We start from the raw sequence: 12,757 nt of genomic DNA, 5'->3' as shown, positions 1-12,757 counted from the left end.
ACATAAACCAGTTCAGTGAATAATTAGAAAGCAAACACCCACGTAACCACCAGCCAAGTCCAAAAGCCCTTTGAGCACGTCCCCAGCCCCATCACAACCCCGCCCTGCCGCTTGGGGGCGCTGTCCTCCTGACTGCGGTCATGTGGATTTCCTGTACAATTTCACCGCCTGTGACTGCAGCCCTGAACAGCGTGGTTTGGGTCTTGCCTGTCTCTGGGCTTGGACGGACGCATTTTATGTTCTAGCTCCCCTCCGTCCATGCCGCATTTTGTCAGCGTGGCCCCCGCTGCTGGGCGAAGCTGTGTTGCATTCATTTCCATTGCCGTGGGGGACTCCCCTGGACGGCGATGCCCAGTTTGCTTCTCCCAGTACCTTCCATCAACATTTCGGTTGTTTCCACTTTGGACCTCTGGGGAGGAGTCCTGCAGTGAACACCTCCGGACCTGATTTCTGACCCACGGCTGTACATGTCTCCACCTCTCAGAAAATGCATGGCTTCAGCTCATAGATTCTGACCAACTCTTTTTTTCAAAGTGCGGTTTCTGTTTTCTCTCTCATTAAGCCATGTTTGGGAGTTTCTGTTGCTCTGCATTCTTGTTTATGTTTGGTTGTTATCAAACGTTTTTATCTTTACAAATCCGGGGGTGGGGGTGGGGGTGGTGAAAGGTGGTGTCTCCATGTGGCCTGAATTTTCATTTTCCTGATTTACTGCGGAGATTGAACACGTTTGTATATGTTTAGAGGTTGTTTGCGTTCCTCTTTTGTAAAGTTCCTGTTCAGATGTTTTGCCTATTTTTGGTAAAATGGGGTTGTGGGATTTGGGGGTTAAGAGGCTTCTATGTATGTATGTATGTATCTATCTATCTATTTTTAAGTCATCTCTACTCCCAATGTGGGACTCAAACCCACATCCCTGAGGGGTTAAGAAGCTTCTTAATGATTTATTTTATTTTATTTTAGAGAGAGAACGTGAGCAGGGGAGAGGGGCAAAAGGAAAGAGAAAGAATTGCAGGCTCCACGCTCAGTGTGGAGCCTGATGGCGGGGCTCGATCCCGTGACCCTGGGATCATGACCTGAGCCAAAATCAAGAGTGGGACACTCAACCGGCTGAGCCACCTAGGTGTCTCGGTGATATTTATATCCTAAAAACTAGTCCTTTGATGGGTATATAGATGTGAAATCTTGTATATAGATTTGAAATCTTTTCTCCCACTCTGTGGCTTGACCTTTCATTCTCTTTACAGCGTTTTGTTGATGAATGGATTTTTTAAAGTTTATTTGTTTATTTTGAGAGAGAGAGGGAGAGCATGAGCAGGGGAGGGGCTGAGAGAGAGAGAGAGAGAGAGAGAGAGAATTTCAAGCAGAATCTGAGCGACCAGCGCTGAGCCCGACGCAGGACTCAAACTCACAAACCACGAGATCATGACCTGAGCCCAAATCAAGAGTTGGACGCTTAACTGAGCCACCCCGGTGCCCCTGATGAACGGATGTTCGTAATGTGGTAGAATTTATAAATGTTCTTCTTTTTATGGCTGGTGCTTTTTATGTCTGTTCAAGAACCCTTCCTTAACCTTGAGGCAGGGAGCGATTTTCTTGTCAGCTCAGAAATCTCTCAAGATCTGCCTTTCACGTTTAGGGCTTTATCAACCTGGAGCTGGGTTTTGTATCAGGGGAGACCCAATTTCACGTTTCCCACATGAACAAGCAGTTTCCCCAGCCTCACCTGTGAAGAAGCCCGTCTTTCCCTGCATTTCTGTAGGCCATGCTTCCACAGAGGTGGCTCGGGGGTCCTTGCTTGGTTGTTTCTGTGTTCTGTTCCGTGGGCTGGGTCCCTGTGCCCGTGCCCTGACTTTCCCGTTGTTCAACTTTCCCGGTATCTGGGAGAGCAAGGCCTCCCACCTTGTCCGTCCCCAAGGGTATCATGACTGTTCTTAGAGACACCATAGAGAAGTAGTTAAGAGCGCGTGCTTTGAGCTCCTGGGTGGCTCAGTTGGTTAAGCATCTGGCTCTTGATTTCAGCTCAGGTCATGATCTCACGTACGTGAGAGATCGAGCCCCACGTCGGGTTCTTTGCTGACAGCGCGGAGCCTGCTTGGGATTCTTTCTCTCCCTCTCTCTCTGCCCTTTCCCCACTCTCTCTCCCTCAAAATAAATAAATAAAACTAAAGAAGAAGAAGAAGAAGAAGAAGAGGAGGAGGAGGAGCAAATGCCCTGAAGTTTCTTCTCAAAAATAGAAATAATGTAGATCTGCCTCGTGGGGTTTCCAGGAGGAGGAAAAAAGTTACTATGTAAAAGCATGCGCGGCACACAATGTGAGGTTCAAGGGTTACTTGCTGCTCTTTGTGCTTCCGGAAATGGTAGCATCCGATCGTCAAATTCTACAGAATATCACCTCCTACTGGGATTTTGATTAAGATCGCATTGAATCTGTACGTTTATCTGGGGTGGGGGGAGAAATGACATCTGAAAACGCGGAGCCTTCCAATCAGAGGATATAGGAAAGCATTCCGCTTGTTTGAAGTGTCTCCCCGTGGCTTTATAATTTTCTCTGTCGAGATCTAGCACAATGGGGTGTTTGTATCTGTTTCAGGTACTTCATGTGTTTCGTGCTACTGTAAATTACCCATTTTTAGGGATACCGCGTATTTATTTTACAGTGTTGAATTGTGGTAAAATATACGTAACATAAAATGCGTCATCTGAACCGTCCGAGGTACAGTTGACTAAGTGCCCAGCAGACTCACACTGGTATGCAGCTGGCCTCCCAGACTTTTTAATCCCGCAAAACTGAAACTCTGTTCCCGTTAAACACCCCTCCATTGGCCTCTCCCCCAATCCGTGGCAACCGCCGTTCAACTTTCTGCCTCTATGATTTTGATGACTCTAGAGGGATCTCCTGTAAGGGGACCGTACAATATTTGTCCTTTTGCAGCTGACCCCTTCCACGGAGCATAACATCCTGGAGTTTCATCCGTGTTGTAGCACCTGTCAGAGTTTCCTTCCTTTTTAAGACCGAATAACACGCCGCTGTCTGGATACACCACACTGTGTTTATCCGTTCATCTGTCGATGGCCTTTTGGGCTGTTTGCATCTTTTGAGCATTGTGGATAACGCTGCTATCCACAGGGGTGTACAGGTACCTTTCCTAGATCCCGCTCTCAATGCCTGGTGCCTTGGACAGAGAGAATTCTGGGGGGCTCCGTTGGCTAATAATATTTTGTTTAGATTTTGCATCCCATGTTCACGAGTGAGCGGGACGTGTGTTTTCCCATTGGGGGCTGCTGGGTTTTGGTTTTGAGGGAGTGTTTCTCATTTTCTATTTTCTGGAAAAGTTGGTCTAAGAAAGACTTAATTCTTCCTTGAGTATTTGGTAGAATTTGCCAGGGAAGTCACCAAGGCCCGGAGTTTGCTTCGGGGAGGATGTTTGATGATGGGATTAATTTCTTTAGTGGTAGAATTTCTAAATGTCTTCGTGAGTTGGTTTTGGTTATGTTTTTCTAGGAATATGTCCATTTCATCAGATCTTCAAATTCATTGGCCTAGAGTTGTTTAGAATATTCTCTTATTATCTTTTTAATGTCTGCAGCATCTGCTGTGATGGGCCCTTCAGTCCCAATTATGTACACCTTCTCTCGTCTTTACCAGTTCTGCCACAGGCTTTTCCATTGGACTGGTCCTTCAGAAAACCAATTCTTGGATATTTATTGGTTCTCTCTTGTGTGTGCTTTTTGATTTCATATATTTCTGCTTTTATTTTTATTCCTTGCACTCTCTTTGGTTTTATTTCAGTGTTATTTTTTAACTCCTTGATTTTTAACCTTCTGTTCTTAAAACTACATTTCTCAATTTCTAAACTTAGGGAATTCTCCGGTTGTATTTTTGTTATTACTTGCTTTGTGGACTTACTTGTACAGTCAATTCTTATAAATGTCCCACATCTAATTTGAAAGAATATGGAGTCTGCATTGGGCACCAAGTACTGCACAAATCGATCAAGTCATATCGGCTAGAAATGTTGCTGGAAATTTCCAGGGGCGTCTGGGTAGCTCAGTCGATTGAGTGTCTGACTCTTGATTTTGGCTCAGGTCATGATCCCAGGGTTGTGGGATCAGTCCCTGTGTCAGATTCCACACTGAGCATGGAGCCTGTTTAAGATTCTCTCTCTTGGGGCGCCTGGGTGGCTCAGTCGGTTGAGCATCCGACTTCGGCTCAGGTCATGATCTTGTGGTCTGTGAGTTCGAGCCCCGCATCGGGCTCTGTGCTGACAGCTCAGAGCCTGGAGCCTGCTTCGGATTCTGTGTCTCCCTCTCTCTCTGACTCTCCCCTGTTCATGCTCTGTCTCTCTGTCTCAAAAATAAATAAACATTAAAAAAAAAAAAAAAGATTCTCTTTCTCTCTCCCTCTGCCCCTCTTTCCCACTCACATGTGCACTCTCTCTCTAAAATAAAAAAAATAATAATAATAAAATAAAATAAAATAAGTGTCCAAATCTGCCATATCCTTAAGAATTCTTTGTCTACTTCTTTTATCGATTATTGAGAGAGACATGTTGAAATCTCCTACTCTGGGAACTTGCCCTTTTGCCCTTGAGTGCTGTCAATTTTTCTTTTAATATTTTGACACAATGCTATTAAGTGCATGTGTATTTAAATTTTTGTGTATTTTTCTAGTGACTGGTATCTTTTATTATTATGAAGCAGCTCTCTTTACCTCTAGGAATGCCTTTTGCTTTAAAGCCTGTTTTGTCCTGATACTAATACAGTGACATCAGCTTTCTTTGGTTATATTTGTGTGGTAGATCTGTACTCACCCTCTAATTCAAACTTCTTTGAATCCTTATGTTTTAGAGATATCTTTTGTACTTTTACTTGTAATCTTTTACTCTTTGTTCTTATCTAGAGCATTTAGTCCATTTATAGGCTTTAAATGCATAGTAATATATTGATTTAAGTCAACTAATTAAGTCTGATTTAGTTGATTGAGTTGACTATCAGAAAGTTCATGTGGTTAATCTAATAGTTTATATGGCTGGTCCATTTTTATTTATATGATTACTGATATATTTGGGATGATATGTGCCATCCTATTTTGTTCTCCATTTCTTTTCTCTTTCTTACCTTCTTTTAGAATTGCTGAATAATTTTGATCATTATACTCCTCCCCCCCATAGTTTCAAGTTTGTGAACTTATTTCTTTTTTTGTTAGTGAATACTTTACTTATGAAAGCCTAAATTTAATTGATACCATTACCCTCCCCTCAGATAATCAAGGATTTTAAAATAATTTAATTCCATCTTGTTTTTTTTAAGCATCACAAGACATTATTATTAGCTTTTGAAGTTGGTTTTCATTTAGATTTACCCTTTAGACTTACCCAGTAGTGTGCTGGTAAACCAGATCTCTGGGGGGGAAAAGGTCCTGATTTGTAGTGTTCGCTAATTCCCATGGCATGAACACTCCCACCATGGCCAATTTCAAGTTACCAACCATTTAATAACCACCTTGTGGGAGTTAGCAATAGGTTCTTACAAGCCAGTATGAGCTGGCTTCTGCACACCATTGGCTCTGTGTGTGTGTGTGTGTGTGTGTGTGTGTGTGTGTGTGTGTATGCATATGTGTGTGTATTACATCTTTGCTCTACAGTGTTTCTTGCATCTCAAACTTCCATCTGTGACCACTTTCTTTCTGCCTGATACGAATTACTTCCAGTTTAACCTGCATGGTATTTATTAGGCTTGAATCTTTGGATTGTTTCCTTTCTTCAGTTCTGGAATCCTGAGTTGTTATCTCTTCAACCCTTGCCTCTTCCTAATTTTCTCTCTCCTCTCCTTGTGGAACTACAATTAAACATGTGCTAGACCTTTTCTGTCTTCTGTTTCTATTAATTTCTCCTGTATATTCTGTCATTCTGTCTCTCTGTGTTACATACCAGACAATTTCTTCTTACCTGTTTTCCAATTCACTAATTCTCTCTGTAGCTTTATCTAATTTTCCATTTAACCTATCCATTGATTTTTTAAAATTCTATTGCTTTTTTATTTTTTAATTCTAGAAGTTCTCTTTGGTTCTTCTTCAGTTCTTCTGGGTCATTACTGATAGTTTCCTATTCCTTGGTGATTTTATCACACTTGCCTTTGATGTCTTTAAACATTGTAGGCATAGCTGTTTTATCATCTGTGTTCAAGGACTCAAATAGCTGCAGTCTTTATAGGTATATTTTACTGTTTATGTTGGTTTATACTGGTTTTCATTTATGATGTTTTATTTCATTGTGTGTCCTCCCCTCCCTTTTTTACTGTGTGGTGTTCCTTAGTGTTGAAATATAATATGACTAGATTCTATGAGGCCTAGAATGCAAGTATCTCCCTCCAGATTGTTTTGTGTTGTGTCTTCCAGGTACTAGGTACCCTACCATCTAATGCCACTATAACTAAAGTCTTGACATAAAGTTTGGGGACTTCCCCGAGGTGATATGAATTTAGACCACAAATCTGCAGGAGGATTAGCTTGTGGTTATACATTTTCAGGAATTTCTCTCTCTCTCTCTCTCTCTCTCTCTCTCTCTCTCTCTCTTTTATCCAATGCCAAAGCAACTTTCTTCACAGGCTCTGGGGTGGGAAAGGGGCAGATTTATTTCTGGCTCACCCCTACCCAAGAGTGTAGTCCTTTGGGGTCCCAGCCTAATGTGGGGGTCTCCCATTAGACCCTGAAATTTTGGTGGGCCCTGGGCTTTGACTTTTGTCTCCCAAGTCCCATGAAGCCATCAAAACTGAAACTCAAATGTACTGAGTTTGGTATCTGCCTCAGGTCAAACCTAGGTCTATGCTTCACTTACTTCTCTGGATTTTTGCTTATCCTCAGAGCTTACCCTGGTATTTCCCTTCTGTCTTGTCAGGTCTCCTGTGTTTTATTTTTACTCTTTTTTTTTAATGTTTATTTTTGAGAGAGAGAGCATGGGGAGGGACAGAGAGACAGGGACAGAGGATCTAAAGTGGGCTCCGTGCTGACAACAGACAGCCCAATGCAGGGCTTGAACCCGGGAGCGGCAAGATCATGACCTGAGTCGAAGTCAGATGCTCAGCCGACTGAGCCACCCAGGAACCCCTAAGGGGATTTTTAAAAGTAGTTTTTCCAGCATTTCACTTTTTGTTCAGTGGGGAGGTTGTTCAAATAAGCTTTCCACAGTATTCCCAGAAATGAAAAACTAGTATATTTTTCCTATGCAGAGGCAGAGTTTTTGTCCCCTTTCCTGTGTGGTGGTGGTGTTGTTTTTACAGCATAACAAACGTTATTTCTTTGTTAGTCGGCTGGCACGATTTGGAGTGGGTGCAAAACATTTACTTACCCCTTCTCTTGCTACTGTTTATTTTTTTTTAAGTTTATTTTTTTAAAAATTTTTTTTTCTTAATGTTTTTATTTATTTTTGAGACAGAGAGAGACAGAGCATGAGCAGGGAAGGGGCAGAGAGAGAGGGAGACACAGAATTGGAAGCAGGCTCCAGGCTCCAAGCCATCAGCACAGAGCCCGATACGGGGCTCGAACTCACTGACTGTGAGATTATGACCTGAGCCGAAGTCGGACGCTCAACCGACTGAGCCACCCAGGCGCCCAAGTTTATTTATTTATTTTTTTAGTAATCACTATGCCCAACATGGGGCTCGAACTCATGACCCTGAGATCAAGAGCTGCACGGTCCTCCGACTGAGCCAGCCAGGTGCCTCAGACCGGGCCATTTTTTACTGTAATAATTGCACTGCAACCAATAGCTTTTTGCAAGAAGCTCTTACTGTAGCTCAGATTATTCCTTTGGGATAGATTTTCCAAAATGGAATTCTCAGATCAAAGAGCCAGGATATTTGTAAGATCTTAGTACACATTAGCTTCCCAGGGGGCTATGCCAGTCCGCACTCCCTGCACTATTTAAGGATGCTCGTCTTGTCTGAGACAAGTAAGAGTCTTTAATAGATTATAGACTCACACGGTGGAACGTTGAAGAGGTTATCAAAGGTGACACGGTGAGAAGTCTCCTCCCACTGCTGTCTGTGAGCTGTAGCCACCGAGCTGTCCCCTGCCCTAGAGGCAGCTCATCGCTCCTAGGTTCCGCTCATGGGTCCTTCTGACCAAGCCAATAGGCACATCAATTTTTGGGGTTTTGTTTTCAAATAAATGGTGGCATAGGACGCGCACCGGTCTAACCCTTACTTTTCGCACTTTACTGTAAACCGTGATGCTCACGGCCTATCAGTGCATCAAGTGCTTCCTCGGTCGTTCTGCAGTGACACAGAGCCCACGGAGTAGGGGAGCTACGATGCATCGGACCATCCCGTTGGTGGACCTTTCAGCTGCTTCCAGTGGTTTTCTCTGTCCACCGATGCCGCTGTTGACAGCTTTGCGTGCGTCCGTGAGAATGTCTTAGGATGAACTCCCAGAACTAGGACCGATGGGTCCAAGGATAAGGCCTTCAGTGATTCGGATGCAGACGGCCAATGTGGGTTTTCAGGGGTGGGTAAGTCAGGGACTTCAGCTGTCTTGCCCTTCGTGTCTCTCCAGGGTGATGCTGACGGGGACGCTGTCTGACCGGCAGCCTGCTGAGCTTCACCTCTTCCGGAATTACGAGGCCCCGGAGTGTGTACGGGAACCTCGTTTCAGCCAGAATATTAACCTGAAGCCTCCGACTCAGCCCTCAGGTGAAAACTATGTTTGCTGCATCCGTGGGAAACAGTCGGCCTGAGAGGCCGCGGGGTGGTGGGTGGGAGTCGTAGGCTTGCTGCTGGGCACCCCCAGCCCACCACCATCCCTCACACTGCCCTGAGTCTTCATCAGCTGAGGGCAGGCCGCACCGGGGCGCTCTCCAGTCTCGGGCTGGAGGAGGCCCCTGGAGGTCCTCAGCTGCACCCTGCCTTCCACCGGGACGGCGGGGCCAGAGAGCATGGCCTGTGGGTCCTGCTTCAGAAGAGCCCCCAGCCTCTCCACCTCTCCCTACAGACCCGCACACGCACAGGCACGTGCACCCTGGGACTGCATGGGTTTGTACCCGTCCCTCGTGCCACTGGGCCACCCTCTTCCCTCACCCCCAGAGCAGCTGGTGTGGCGAGCTGCCCGGAGCAGTGGGGCAGCCCCCACCTACTTCCGGCCCAACGGGCGCTTCCTGGACGGCGGGCTGCTGGCCAACAATCCCACGCTGGACGCCATGACCGAGATCCATGAGTACAACCAGGACATGATCCGCAAGGTGAGAGCGCCGCGGGTCAGAGGGGCTGGACGTGACCGTCCACCGTAGCCACCCCTGTTTCAGCAAATCTTACTAAGGACGGACTCCTAGGAGACCAGATGGCACTTATTTTCGTGCTCATTCGTGGGTGCCCTGGACAGCAGCTTTATCTCACGCTCGAACTTGCTTGATGGGCCGTGTCTGCCCAGAGGTCTGTGCTAATCAGAGGGATTCTGAGGCCCAATCTGCACCGAGTGGTGAAGGGCGGCTAGTGGGCAGCAGGCAGAGTGGTCCGTGCCTGCCTCGGTGCTGGCTACCCTGCCCAGCCTGGGGACACACGCTTGCCCTGTATAAGCAGGGCTATCTATAAACAAGGATACGCCCCTCCAGGGGTTTGGGCTGCTGAGATAGAGGACCACGCAGGAGCCCAGGAAGAGGATAGCCTGTGCTGGGAGACCTGGGGGCTTGCAAAGGGCCCGTGGAAGAGACGTCTAGGGAGGAGACCGGGCAGAGTCAGTGACCCAGAGGAACAGAAGTGGGCCTTAGCCCTTAGCGCAGAGGCGGGGCTAGGCCCGTGTGTTACCAGCAGAGGTGCCGAGACGTGGGCTCAGGCCTCGGAGCCAGATGGCCTCAGGGTCTGGACGCTGGCTCTGCCTGTGCTTCGCTCTAGCCACTGCACGGGGGATGGGTGGTACCGGCATGGGGACTGTCATGAGGCGTCCATGCGCTTTTGTGTAAAATGTTTAGGACGGTGCCTGACCCCTAGTGTGCCATATCCTTGCGGGCTGTGGTTCTCACTGTGGTCATCAGGAAGCCCAGGACGCAGCCCCTGGGTGACACAACAGGGGTGGCGGTCCGAGAGGCAGGCGCCCTCTAGCGGCCAGACCGGGCAGGGCAGGCGTCCTGGAGGAGGAAGGGCTCAAAGATTTGGTTGGGGAGGGTCATGGGTCATCCTCTGTCTGAGTCGCCTCCTACTGCAGATGAGGACCTTGGATGGCGGGGAGACTTGTCAAGGTTGCCCAGCATGTTGGAAGCGGAGCTTGTTGGGGAGCAGAAGAGAGGACAGCACAGGCTCTGGTTCTGCCACCTGGGGAAGGGTCCGCCGGTGGGCAGATCCCCTCCAACTACCCCTGTCCTGTCCCCAACAGGGCCAGGAAGGCAAGGTGAAGAAGCTCTCCATCGTGGTCTCTCTGGGGACAGGGAGGTCCCCACAGGTGCCCGTGACCTGTGTGGACGTATTCCGTCCCAGCAACCCCTGGGAACTGGCCAAGACTGTTTTCGGGGCCAAGGAACTGGGCAAGATGGTGGTGGACTGTGTGAGTATGGGCCCCTCCCCATGTCCTCTCCCCTCTGGATCTCAGCCCCCTGGGACCCGGGGCGTCAGGGAGGCTCCGTTGAACCTCTTTAGCCGGCCCAGGGGAGGGGGTTCCTGATTCAGTCTCAGTGCTGGCAGGGACCCTTAGTGGCCACCTACACCTGGGGCTTTCAAACACAGCCCCCCTTCAAACACAGCCCCGTGCGGAAGCCCAGGATATCAGACGGACAAAAGCCTGTCCCCCTGACCCCGGTCAGGGGCTGCTGAACCACCTGAGAAAACCTCAGACCGCGCCCCTGTGTGACACAGCTGGGACGGTCACTGCGGAGGAGTGGCTAAGCCAGACTAGAACCTGGGGGTCCCTGGGCAGGCGCTGTGGGTACAGCGTGTGTAGGACGCTCACACAGACTGCTTCTTGCCAGTGCACGGATCCGGATGGGCGGGCCGTGGACCGGGCCCGGGCCTGGTGTGAGATGGTCGGCATCCAGTATTTCAGGTGAGGCCCCAGCCCCGTGTCCCGGCCTGGCCAGACCCAGTGAACTAACCCACCCAGCCCTCGGTGTGGATGTCCCCTCTCCCCACGCGGCCGCTCCTTGCCCCAAGCCCTCCCCAGTCCTAGCTCTCGTCCCCAGCCCGAGCCGAGCCTCGTGGGGTGACCCCCTCCTCCTTGACCCGGACAGATTGAACCCCCAGCTGGGGACTGACATCATGCTGGATGAGGTCAGCGACACAGTGCTGGTCAATGCCCTGTGGGAGACGGAGGTCTATGTTTATGAGCACCGAGAACAGTTCCAGAAGCTCATTCAGCTGCTGCTGTCACCGTGAGGCCGCTGGGCACCCCCCGCCACCCCATCCCACCCACCCAGCCCTTGATGGAGAGGCCAGGTGACATCTAACCAGCGCGCCACTGGGCGGAGCTGGGCCTCGGCGGCTCTGCATCTCCAGACCAGCCAGACCAGGCCTCAGAGGGCACTGGGCTTCCTGCCTGAGGCTGGTCCTGGGTCCTGCCCACACCGTCCCCGCCTTCTGGCACTTTTTGTCATTCCACGCTTAGAAATCCTAGAGCCTCACTGGGGCCCTCTCCCTGATGGCCAAGGACAACTGACGCTTGGGCCCCCAGCCCTGTTAGCTCAGACACCAGGCGTTCTCCCAGGTCCCCTGGCGGAGGGGGGATGCCAAGACCCCTTCCACTCTCTGTCCTCTTCCCTGGGGTGGGGGGCTTGGAGAAACAGGCCTTTGCCCACCCATCAGCAAGGGAAACCCAAGCCCCGCCGACTCTGCCCTCAACACACATGCAGCCGCCTGCACCCCTCGGAACTGCCCCACCCTGCGAGCTCCCCTCAGCTCTCAAAGGTCACTTCTGTGACTTCGGTTATTCCTCCCGACCCGAGGTGGTTGATGGGTGGGGCGGGGATCCAGAGCCTGCCCTTAACTGAAATAAACGGTTTGATTCGAGCTCACCTGTGTTGTGTGCACTGTGCTCAGAGTCCCCCAGGGCCCCGCACCCACCGGCTCCCTTCAGCCTTGACTGTCCTCTTCCTGTGCCCCCTTGGATGAATGCTGTTTTCCAGGCTCCCCTGGGGATACTACTTCTCTGCTCCAGGCCCCCCCAAATCAGGCCGTGAGGGTGTTCAGAGGCGGCAGCTAAGTCCACTTGCCCACGGTGGGGGGTGAGGACGAGCCCCAGTTGCCGGGGCAGGCAGGGGATGAGACCCAGAAAGGGCAGGGGGCTTGGGCACGGTCACACGGCCAGTGCGGAGGGACAAGGTCTGGCCCGGGTCTGTGTGGCTCTGGGGCTTGTGGTACCGCCTCTCCAGCATGAGAGGGGCTGGGCAGGCTTTGGCAGATGCGGGATCCTCAGCCCTTGAAGCGCGGGTGTGAGCGGCTTGGGGTAGAGAAGAGGCCAGAGAACGGCGATGCCCACTGGTACGTTTGGCCTCAGGGGCTGGGTCTGTCGGGGAGGGTTCTGGGGGAGGGCACCCCCGCAGCTCTGGCCCCTCTAACTTGGACAGGGCCCAATGTGGGCAGACGGGAGGGCGGGGGTCCCCCCATAGCCAGGAGTCCCTGCGGGGCCTGGGGAAAGCTCGGCCTGGAGGAGGAGGCGACCTAAGAGAACGGCCCATCCACGCGTGCCCACCAGCCCACGGCTCACAGGGGTAAATAATTGAAGGGCAGGTCACACGAACCTGCCCGCGTCACAGGATGCCTTCCCCCCGGGTCTGGTTACGCC

The 12,757-nt window shown here is 50.1% G+C and overlaps 1 protein-coding gene across 7 annotated transcripts in view; it reads left to right on the top strand.

Annotated features, from left to right (window-relative positions):
* PLA2G6 (phospholipase A2 group VI) overlaps positions 1–11,980 on the top strand; it is a 60,112-nt gene extending 48,132 nt beyond the window's left edge. For 5 of the 7 annotated variants that reach the window (XM_053895855.1, XM_053895858.1, XM_053895854.1 and 2 more), the window contains 5 exons: positions 8,552–8,688; positions 9,079–9,233; positions 10,361–10,528; positions 10,950–11,023; positions 11,208–11,980. In XM_053895855.1, coding sequence (XP_053751830.1) covers positions 8,552–8,688; positions 9,079–9,233; positions 10,361–10,528; positions 10,950–11,023; positions 11,208–11,352 — 679 coding nt within the window. In that variant the 3' untranslated portion in view covers positions 11,353–11,980. Of the gene's footprint in view, positions 1–8,551; positions 8,689–8,986; positions 9,234–10,360; positions 10,529–10,949; positions 11,024–11,207 lie in introns of those variants that run through there. The other 2 variants (XM_053895859.1, XM_053895860.1) reach the window with 2 other exon arrangements.
* The last annotated feature ends 777 nt before the right edge of the window (positions 11,981–12,757 follow it).

Source organism: Panthera pardus, unplaced genomic scaffold, assembly GCF_024362965.1.
Source record: "Panthera pardus isolate Hobbes unplaced genomic scaffold, ASM2436296v1 HiC_scaffold_6, whole genome shotgun sequence".
Lineage (NCBI taxonomy): Eukaryota > Metazoa > Chordata > Mammalia > Carnivora > Felidae > Panthera > Panthera pardus.
Note: the sequence above shows the minus strand (reverse complement) of the source record. Positions and strands in the feature narration are given on the sequence as shown.